General features: G+C 34.8%; 3 protein-coding genes across 4 annotated transcripts in view; 2 read left to right on the top strand and 1 right to left on the bottom strand.

Moving 5' to 3' along the window:
• Positions 1 to 46, top strand: part of LOC101242271 (zinc finger MYM-type protein 1-like) — a 1,243-nt gene extending 1,197 nt beyond the window's left edge. Inside the window, exon 2 of the mRNA XM_026838789.1 lies at positions 23 to 46. Within this exon, the coding sequence (XP_026694590.1) occupies positions 23 to 46 (24 nt within the window). The remainder of the gene's footprint in view (positions 1 to 22) is intronic.
• A 1,410-nt stretch (positions 47 to 1,456) lies between these two features.
• On the bottom strand, positions 1,457 to 5,296 carry LOC100175355 (peroxisomal trans-2-enoyl-CoA reductase-like). 2 transcript variants are annotated; one of them, XM_026838791.1, is made up of 5 exons: positions 5,025 to 5,296; positions 3,884 to 4,643; positions 3,693 to 3,789; positions 3,152 to 3,233; positions 1,457 to 2,701 (listed from the first exon to the last, which is right to left on the bottom strand). In XM_026838791.1, exons 1-5 carry the CDS (start codon positions 5,109 to 5,111, stop codon positions 2,639 to 2,641), a joined length of 1,089 nt encoding a protein of 362 aa, XP_026694592.1. In that variant the 5' UTR covers positions 5,112 to 5,296; the 3' UTR covers positions 1,457 to 2,638. The 2 variants fall into 2 exon arrangements, with proteins under 2 accessions (XP_026694592.1, XP_026694593.1); XM_026838792.1 differs by having other exon boundaries at positions 1,457 to 2,687.
• Positions 5,297 to 7,610: 2,314 nt separating this feature from the next.
• The window catches only part of LOC100176409, a gene marked incomplete in the record, with an annotated part of 8,789 nt that continues 5,198 nt past the window's right edge, over positions 7,611 to 11,201 (top strand). Inside the window, 2 exon segments of the mRNA XM_004227155.4 lie at positions 7,611 to 7,860; positions 10,219 to 10,340. Of these exon segments, the coding sequence (XP_004227203.2) occupies positions 7,772 to 7,860; positions 10,219 to 10,340 (211 nt within the window).

The raw sequence follows: 11,201 nt of genomic DNA, 5'->3' as shown, positions 1-11,201 counted from the left end.
AAAACAAGTTCTTTTTGGTCAGAGATACATAAACGGACGTATGTAAGTCTGATACCATCCACTGCCCTAACTTCGGACGGTTTTTAGACAAATATGGTTTAATTTTTTGAATGGTTTGCGCTAACAAATTATGGCATAGTTTCACATAACACTACGTAAGTACTTTAATTGTTTTTTATCAGTGAACCTAATATTTAAATCACATTCATAAATATTCACTGTTTTATTACTGTCCGTAGGTAACCGAAATCTGCCTAACTTTGGACGACAGACCGCGATCGTTCGGGTTGTGCATTGAAAAATTGCCATTTATTGAACACGGTAGTGGTTATATAGATTCTTTTTTGTCGGACAGTTGTTCTTGCTGTTTTTTTTCGCGACTTTTTTGCATTTATCTCAATTCCTAATTCTAACACTTATCTCTTGATTGAAATCAAATCATAAAACAAATTTATAACTTTTAGACTAAACTTTCAGTTTTAAAACCACGCATAATTAACGATTAATTTAGCCTTTTTTGTGGTCGAGTCTTCTCCAGAACTTCCCCTAAAAACTCCAAATAACATAGAAATCAGGATTTCAATTTTGTTGTACCTGTTAGTTTATTTAATACATTGTTATCATACAATAACAGTATGTTTTACTTTTTTGTTGTATGCAATTGAAAGGGGCGGGGGGGAGGATTCCTCACTAGCACCGAACATCATAATGATCTATTTAATGGATAAACATATAATGTGGCTTTGTAAACCCAGCTTTGAAAACAGAGATTACTTGTCACCTCAGTATTGCTGAATTGACACCTATGTCAACTTAAATGCTTCTTTATTTGTTATAGAATCCAAAATACTAACATATGTGTGCAGAGTGCAGTTAAGTAATGAATGTGTAATAAGGCAATATACACAAACATTTTTTGTATTCTTTGTCGAACTTCTGTTTTTTTCATTACAAATCCGTTGTATTGCACCGGTTTGGTTTTATTAAACATTTAAAATTGCTCCCAATAGGTTTGTTTGACATTTAATAGCAGTGGCGTCGATTTTATAAAAATGTAGGGGTCGCTGTTAACTGTTCGAAGTTAGGGCAGTTGACCGGTGTCGTGATATATATTCGTTTCTATAATGATATTTTTTTTTCCTTTTTGTTCCGACCTACTGTGCATGCGCAGTAGTGTCTCGGTGCAAGCGCAATACTGCCCGGTACAAACATATCAATCGGGCCGAATATATCACGACACCGGGGCAAAATATTACTAACACATTTTGCATTGTTTCAAGGTACATTATTTCATCTGTACTTGCTGTTGGTATCGCTATGTTTGATTACGTCAGACATCATGCTGTGAGGATAATTACCAGTAATTAAATAAACACTCAAAACACTTCTCTGTTGCACTTTGATTCTGTTAGTATTATTCTATTTTGTAAAGCAAAAACAAAGAATATGGTTCCCATTTAGCATTATTTATTTTTATCAACTAAGGCAAATATTCACTTTGTATAACACAGCATATTTTTAAAGTAATTTTCAACAAGAAAAGTATGGTATGCATAAGGTATTCTGTTTGAGAAAAGTGTTAGTAAATTAAGTAAAGTATACCTTAAACCAACGGTACCGTTGCTTAAACTAATCTAAAAAAGTTTGTTAGTGGTATTTTCTTATTCTAGGCTAGGAATAACCTACTCATCTTAGTTCGACTGACCTTAAATCGAAAAATTAGTTTCAACATGAAAACACTGTGTCTGGAATGTTTTCAAGGGTGGTAATAATTTTGTACCGGGTGCTGGTCATTTGTTTCGACCTACTTCGCATGCGCAACAGCTCCCGGTACAAATATATCAATAGAAATGAATATATCACGACACCGGTACAAAATTAACGGTCGGAACATATTTATATATCACGATACCAGTAAGTTACAGATTAAGGTGTTAGAAGGGTGTTAAGAGGTTGCCAGTTATTGGTTAGAGGGAGTGGTTAGTGTAGTTAAGAGCTTTTAGTTGGAAGAGATAAAAGGCTAAAATTAAAACAAGTGTGAAAAAAACACTAAAAAAACAAGGTAGCAAAGCTCTAATGGATAAACACGTGTTAAACTATTTAGCATAATATTAATTTACCCTATTATTACAACGGTCGACTAGGCTCAAAGCTCGAGCGAAAATGCATGGAATTTCCAATAAAAAAACGCCAGGACCATCCTTTAAAAAAAAACAAAATGATACAACGGGTACCAGTAAGACATAGTGAACATTTTAATATAAAAAAATGTATACCGGCAGTTTCATTTTTTTTTTTTAAAAGAAATGATTTTTCCCTGATGAAGTCTCGCCGTATGGCAGGCGAAACGTTGGAAATACACTACGTTTTTATACAAGATGAGCCACTGATATATTGAAAAATTGATGAGTCAGCATATTCTGGTATGTAGCTACATTCTACCAAAAAATTAAAACATAACAAAGTATACATTTTTATATTTTTTTGTATATTGTTGAAGAAGAAGTATTCATTATACTAAATACAAAATAAAATTGGATTTTTCTCCACCTATGGGAAATCCCATGCATTGTATAATCTTAGGAAACTTGATGGTACTTTAGGTCAAATTTAGAAATCTCCATTCATATACAAATTTTCATTTTTCGTTGGTATCCCCCTTCAAGATGGTCATTTTGAATACCCGCCTATCATATAAAAACTGCCAAGAGATTGAATCATCAATCCATTATCATAGTAAGTTTAATAAATTTGCTGAAATATTTTCTACATTTTGATTCTGTTATAAAATTACTTATTAGTTTAGATATGTCAGAAAAACTGAGATGTGTAGGGAAGAAAAATTGACAGATTTTTATTACCTATCTTGCACCACTCTTGGAGGTTGGTAACTGCCAAACTTAAGAATTGTTTGTAATTTAATAAACCTATGGTCATGGGTGATTGAAATATATTAATATATTATATAGGCCTACACTGTTACAATTGTTTGACTCTGTGGCATAGCTAGTTGTGCTCATGTTTCTAACCCAGAGGTAATGTGTTAAAGGCTTGTCGCTGCTACCATTGTGGCTGTCTGTGTCTTTTAAGAGGGAATTGCTCCAATCCAGATCCAGTCACTAATGGGTTACATGAAAAACAAAATCCTCACCTTCTGACTTCCCATTATTGTATGAGTTCTCATATAATTGAAAATGTTTGGTACTTTAAAGTTTGTTCCACTAATAAAGAACCTAAATCAAGAAAAACTCGCTACACATAAGTGTAAAATTAAAAAGAAGAATTTTAATTAGTCAAGTTGGAAATTAAAACTTCAATGAAATGACAATAAATATAGCTAATCAGTGTCAGCAAATTAAAAATTAGTAAAGAGATTGAAACAATTTACATTAACTTCTTTGAGATACTTTTAGCTTAGGTAACATAATTTGTAATCAAATTTAAAAAAATGTTACTAGTGCAGGTGGTGGCCTACTTTACTCACTAGGTTTTTCCACAAAAGGTTATGTTCATTTAAAATAAAAAAATAACATTCGATTAAATAAAAGCAAAATAATACAAAACAACCGCGTTAGGAAAACCTTTTTACAGCAAAGGATCCTAGACTAGGTTATTATTTTTTTTGAGGTATATAAATTAAATAGAATTAAAATTAAACAAATTTTTAATAATATTGCAATTATTATAGTTACAACTTGCTCCACTTCCATGTTGGCAATTTATTATGAGGGGGAACTTTTATTGGTTGATCATATAAACTTTGTGCCCCATCCACCTTAACAGTTTCACCTAATGAAACAAAAAATTATTTATTAAATTCTTACGCAAATTAGTCATTTTTAAATCGATGAAACAGTTAGAACACGAGTATTTAAAAAGTTACCTGTAATGAAGGATGCAGCTGGGGACAACAAAAAACAAACAACTCCAGATATTTCTTCTGGTACACCCAATCTGCAGCTTGGTTGAATTTTTTTTGCTTCATCAAATGTGTTTGGTGGGTAGTTTGCAACAGCTGTTTCGGAGAAAATAGTTCCCGGTGCAACTGAGTTGATTCGTACACCTTTTGAAATCCATTCAATTGCAAGTGACTTGGTAAGGTTGTCAACAGCAGCTCTTGCTGCCCCAGTGTGAGAAAGAAAAGGGTAGCCTCTCCACATATCCACAACAATATTTACAATAACACCCCCGTTTTCCGCCATCCACTCGTTGAAAACAGTTTGGCAACAATAGAACGTCCCAGTAAGATTTGTTTCAATGACAGCATGCCAACCCTTTGGAGAAATATTCTCAGCAGGAGACAGAAACTGTCCCCCACCATTGTTAACCAGATAGTCCAATTTCCCAAACATTTTTACTGTATTCTTGAACAAAGTTTTCACTTGATCAGGTTTTCTTATATTGCACTGCATTGGAGTGATTCGGCCGGATAAAGTAGGATTCCTGTTTAATACTTCTGCAGCATCATTGAGTTTACTTTCATTCCTTGATGCTATAACCACATTACAACCAAGGCTAGCAAGCTCTGAAGCAATTGCTTTACCAATTCCTGTACCTCCACCAGTTACAACTGCAACATTCCCACGAAACAAGTTTGGTTTTAATACAGATTTAACCGATAGCATATTAGAAGATGCAAATCCCTAAAATGATAAACTCATTTTTACTTCACCAAGTAAAATACTGTCTCTTTCTTGAGACTATCAAAGCCAAAGAAAACATAGCATTGGGCAACAAGTAGGTTTAAGACATAATAACCAATGTTTCACACAATATTGCATTTGCACCTCCGTTACAAAATAGTTATACGGTATAACCCAGAGCTAAGCAACCGTGCCACAGAACACAAAGCATATCCGTAATATGATAAAAATAAGGTTATGGGGCTAGGGCCACCACACACATATATCGCTTTTGTGTGCAACGCTGAGGGTAGACGTGTTGCAACTCGACGTTAAAGTGACCTCACATTACCCAACCACAATACTCCGTTAATCAATGTCAACGCTGCGAATACGACTTACTTCATGAAAACAAACCCCCTGTTGAACGAGGTTAATGATATCCCGTTCAGCCGGTGACAGGCCCAAATCGTTTCCAGCTTTTAGCATGGCGTTACACTGCTGTCACGTGATTCTGTCTGGTGTATTTCAAAGTTAGTATAGAGGTGTATTCTCCCTTTCTCTAACACAATAATGAGAACTAATCAAAGTTAGTATGAGCCCAACCAGCAATCCTGTTTATTCAGTACAGGCTATGGCTGTTTGTGTGTGGCTGCTGTTGCACACACCCAAGCACACGCGTTCAGTTGTCACGCTTACCAACACAATAGTTACTTTTTTAAAATGATTTTCCAGCTTACTTTAGACTTTAGAGATTATGAAGCAAAACAGTACAGGCAAAACTACAATTTCCCTACATGGAACTATACAGAGAATACGGTAAAAATTTTCCGCCAGGAGGCGATGACAAATTCGTTTCTCTATTCTTTGGGAAGCAGTTAGTTTCACATATAACCGACCTAATGTGGGATATATGTTCTTACTAGTGTTTTATGTATTTAGAAAGGTATTTTTATTATTTAATTAATTTGTTTTACACTTATGAACACTTTGTAGTGATGTTTTGTTCGTTTTTTCCGTTCTTTTTAATTTAAATAGATACCGACACCTAGCGGAATAAGTTTTCCGTCTTCTCTGTATAGACCAATGTAATTTCCCTTACCATGATTTTTGTAGTAAACAAGAGAGTAAAGCTCTAATGAGTCAGCACGTAACTAAGTAGCAAAATATTAAATCACTCTTTTACTACAACGGTCAATTAAGCTCGATCTAAAACAAACCAGAAGTAACAAACAGAGCGCTTTTTAATCGACATCGGTGACCGTGCAGCAGTAGGTAGAATTTATTTATACCTTTAATATAACTCATAAATACTTGTGTATAAGGATTGAGTAATTGGTAAAGAATATGTGTAAATACACTTTATACAACTCCTGAATCTGTTTACTTGCAACTTAAAATAAGGTTTCAATTACGATTAATTATAATGAAGTATAAGAGTAGTGATTTTAATGCGCCCTCACTTATTAGTTCAGTATAGTCGTCAATTCTTGTGCAGATTCTTTATATCTTACTAACGCGCGAACTTCCAAACTTTCAGACGGGCCCGGCGCCGTAGCACAGTTGGTTCGCGCGCCTGCCTCGGTCCCAGGGGTAATCGGTTCAAGGCTCGTGGTTCCTACCACTGTGGGCGTATGTTTCCTTGGGCAAAACACTTAACAGCAATTGCTCCAGCCCAGTGGTCACTAATGGGTTGAACAACATAACAAAAAAATATCAAAATTCACAAAAAAAATAATCACCCACATAGTAACATACATGGTAGCTCGTAAGCTGGCACGAGGTGTTAAATCCGTGTGATACGACTGTCGTTTTCCGGCCACGCGAGGATAAAGTAAGTTACATTCATTCATTCATTCATTCATTCATTCATTCATTCATTCATTCATTCATTCATTCATTCATTCATTCATTCATTCATTCATTCATTCATTCATTCATTCATTCATTCATTTATTCATTCATTCATTCATTCATTCATTCTATAGTCTACGAATGTCCGCGTGGGTTCGAACTTGAATGCAAGAAGCAACAATTACACGTCCTATATTAATGCATGTAAATACACCAAGATTTTTTTCTTTTTAACATAGTAATAAAATGCACAGAACTGAATGTCGTCATACCGATGCGCCGTGATGCTACTGCGCATGTGCAGTAGGTCGGAACAAACATAATGACCACTCGGTTCAAATTTACTATAAGACCCTCAATTGAAAACGTTCCAACCACGAAGTTTAATAGAAAGACGGTAGGCCTACACCTTTAGCATATAATGTCCAAATATCCTGATTGTGTTTTAAATAAATAATAACGGTACATGAAACTCGTGAGAATATGGTTTTATTTTTTACTTCAAATGTTCTGTTTTAACTATTAAATGGGACGAGAAAACAGAATGAAAAAGTGCATCCTTTACTCCCAGCCCACCGACACGTCGAAATTTTAGTTTGTGATTTAAGTCAACAAAACTTAGTTGTGTATGTTATTTGTAGCCTGGAATGACAAGTACTACTAACAAACTAAATAAATTAGTTTAAGCATTTGTCTTGCGCCGTGGCAAAGCGGATAAAGCGATGGCTTTAACCAAGAGGTAGCCTATTAGGTTTCAGCCGTTCTCTGGCTGCTACCATTGCGGTCGTATGTGTCCTTAGGTAAGACACTTACTGGCAATTGCTCAAACTAAGTGGTCACTAATGGGTTCTCCAAATTATCAGCAACACATAAAAAATTGAAAAAATGAAAAAATTCCACAAAAATAAATACCTACAAAGTAACAAACTTGGTAAACTTATTCATATTTTGTCTAATTTACTAACATTTTTCTCAAACAGGATGACTAACAAACAGCCATTTTATATAAACAGCCATTTCACGCAGATACTCTGATTTTATGTATTAAACATCTATTGCTTTTGGTCCCATTAAAGTACCGATAAAAAAGCTACGCTCTTTACTATGTAGTTAGACTACTTTGTTCAACGATATTAGATAACATAAGACTCTCCGAATACGTGATGCAGCAACTTTATTTCTTTTAATTTGGAGATTGCTATAAAGGACTCCGTGCCCCGTTAATGTATGCAATGAGATTATTGGTTAAGTCATAATAGTTATGACTTACGATATACACTGTCAACATTTGCACAATGGGAGAGATAAAGATGAAAAATTATATCCCACTGTGTGTTGCTGGGATTCTTCTGACAACTATTCCTGCACTTTTCTTTGCCTTTCCGTAAGTTTTTACAATTACAATGCCGAGGTTTTTACAATACAATCTGAATGTACAATATTTTTAAAGTTTTTAAACACCTATCACACTTTTTGTGATCACTGGTGCCCACAGAGTTAGAGAGGCACCACTTCTGGTTATTTTAGCATTCCTATATTAAAATTACGAAGAATTAGCTCGCACGTGAGTCAGAGCCGTAGATAAATCAGTAGTGTAAATTTCATCAGTAATTTAAATAGCCCATCAGCGGTTTTGGATTAAATACAATATGAAAACCGATAACCTAGTATGTGGAATATGCAAATGGGCTCTGGATAACAAACGCGCTGGACCCAGTGCTCGACCTTTTCTCTAAAATCAGGGAAATGTTTTGGTGAGTGGATATGCCAATTGATAGGTAAGGAAACCAGAATTACAAATTGTAATGATATAATCATAAGCAGGCATGTAAAAAATAAAAATCCGGCTGATATCGGTTTGCATTTATATTTTTCCGGCAGTTTTCCCGGCACGTGTGTTCTGACGTCAAATTTTGCCTCTAAAAACGTGTCAATCATGTTTCGTCTTTTCCTGATCAAAGTCTGATTGCCGCGACGATTTTCACGTGTAACACATATGTAAGTGTCACAGGTCTAAAGATTTAGCCGTAAAATTAAAGTTTTGCTACTGAGCTTTTCTAATAAATACGGCATAGTGTCATTTATACTACGCGGGATAAACTTTGTCCAGTCAACATTGAAATTAATAACAGACGCTAGTTTAAGGAAGGAATACTCTACTAGGATTGCTACTTTAATAAAACTATAAAACTAATCGGCGATTACCAACTACAGTTTAAAAAACTTACATGTTTCTACCTGCAACGAATTTTCTTTGTAATAATAGTTACCGGGAATTTAATAGTGCTTTAAGATTGTCTGTGTTTTATATTCCGTAACACGAGTGGAAATATTTGTTCGTATTGTTACGTATTACATTAGTCACAATCTCTATTATGGCGCAATCAAATACCGCAAGTGCATTACGACATAGCTAGTAATATTGCGTCACAATTACCATTGTCTCCGCATAAATGCCGGATTTCTGATAGTATAAAGCTGTTTGTAACGTCCGAACTGCATGAATAGGTAACTTACTCATACGTTAACACAAACGAAATGTTACGCAGCCGGCGAAGTAAATAAATTCCGGATTCCCACGCCGGACGTTTTATTCCGGCAGTTTTTAAAAAATCCGGCCGATGCCGGGGCATCGAAAATAGGCACTTTTTACACCGCTGATCATAAGGTGCCATCGTGCCGACACCCAGAGGCCAGAGGTGCAGAGGTCTGACCTGAATGTTTTAAACTTCAACAATTTTTGAAATGTTGTTAGATTCCGAGTTCATAACGCTTAAGAGTTCTAGCAGTCTTATACCAATCACAAAATCAGAGCATTATTACGCCACGTTTAAGTGCTTACAAAATATTCACTGAAACGTGTCAATCCTTTACTTTATTGCAAACGTGAGAAAGTAAACTTATAGCCTATTTTTAGGCAATCATCTGCTAAATGATAAACGTGTGAGTTGCTCTTATGACGCATAATTATAAACAACTATGGAATTGCTATCGTGTCGAATTTAATTGACAGGTTAAACAAATGTAAATAGCAATGAATCCACCCATACATGTGTGAATCCCTGCTATTTCGTAGCAAACTTTCTGCTTGGCTGAGGAAAACATTGTAAATATAAAGCAGTGCTACATATGGAATAGAATTTTTAGATACTGTCGCGCCTGTTTCAACCTATAGGTAAGATTCTGAAGTAGCGTCACCGTAAATGTAAATATCTTCCCGACTGCTGATATGAACCTAATCGCCATTATGAAGCCAGTAATCAATGTGTGAATTGCCATTATGACATAACAAAGCAATAAGCATGGATGATGAAAAACTTACGTAAACATCAACTTTATTGCTTTAAAGTTGGAATAATAACCATAGGCGGTGGTAAACAATATGCCGATAATGATAAGCGATGCCTATAGAGCTTTGTTTATTTATGACATCACATTTTGCAACTCCACGTTTTTGCAAAACTCGGTGCCTATGAGTAATAGGCACACTGCTACCATTGTTGTCATCGTATGCCTGTTGTGGCAAGACACTTAATTGATCCAGCTTTCAACCTAGTTGTCCAAGTTTGTCTAAAAAATACGCTGTGTTAGAAATTTGTTCATGTTACTAACTTGCTGAAGTGTAATAATACTTTACCTTTCACTAACTTTTTAGGGGGTTTAAACAACAATATAAATAATTAGCTGTGAAAGTGAAATTAAAGTTGATTGGTTATTTTTATTAAAATTCCTGATTCTGCAGAGGGAGAATTATGCTGCAAGAAGTGTCATATTGGTTAATAGTGTACACGGTGGTGGTGTATGTTTATGTTTTGATCAACTTTATTATGGCTGGAATTAAAGATCCTGGAGTATATGCAAAACGTAAGTATGTGAAAAGCATTTTTGTTCGAATTTATTTATGCTGTTTTTTTTGTTAAATTAGCTTTTAGTTAATATGTGATATTAGAATATGGTATTGTACAAAAAAAACAATTTTCCGAAGGTGAAGATAGATTAATTGAATAATTGTATCACCTATTTTATTCCAATGTAAATAAGAGTCGGTTTAGTGGAGGGCCGAGCCTTATGCTATTAATATAATGTTGCACGCAAGAGCAAAAAATAATGAAAGAAAAAAATGAAGCAACTAAAAGATAACGAGTCTAGTCAACATAACTTTTTCTTTAATTATTATTCGTTTGTTGTGAATTTGCTTTCTCCTAGTGAAGAATTGCTTTAGCAAATTTACACTAGTGCCCAACATTTCCAGATCTGATTTTTTTATAAAAAAACAAACATTTTTAAACAATAAAAACTGCTGCAACAGTTATAAACAATTTTTTTACTAATTTCTATTTTTATGAATTCTACATTTTGCAACACTGGGAATTATGCAACAGGTCGTCTCTTTAACCGCAAACCATGTGTTCTGTATGATTTTGATTAATGGCGCTTTTTGACTAGTATTTTTGTATAACTTTCTCCTTGATGACGTCATAAGTGACCGGCTCGGCGCTCGTGCAAAGCTTTTAGTTAAAGCTTACAACCTGGCGTACCCGAGTTTTTACAACTTCAGCTCATTCCCATCGCATACCAGTATATATTCTGAGGTATAAGCGAATCCATGTATGATGTATATATATATATATATATATATACTTCTTTTTGCTAGGCTTTTCAGGCTCTTTTCTGTTCTTAGCCCATGTGTTGACGTGGAGAAAAATATTACAGAGAGAAAATATT

Source organism: Ciona intestinalis, unplaced genomic scaffold, assembly GCF_000224145.3.
Source record: "Ciona intestinalis unplaced genomic scaffold, KH HT000116.2, whole genome shotgun sequence".
Lineage (NCBI taxonomy): Eukaryota > Metazoa > Chordata > Ascidiacea > Phlebobranchia > Cionidae > Ciona > Ciona intestinalis.
Note: the sequence above shows the minus strand (reverse complement) of the source record. Positions and strands in the feature narration are given on the sequence as shown.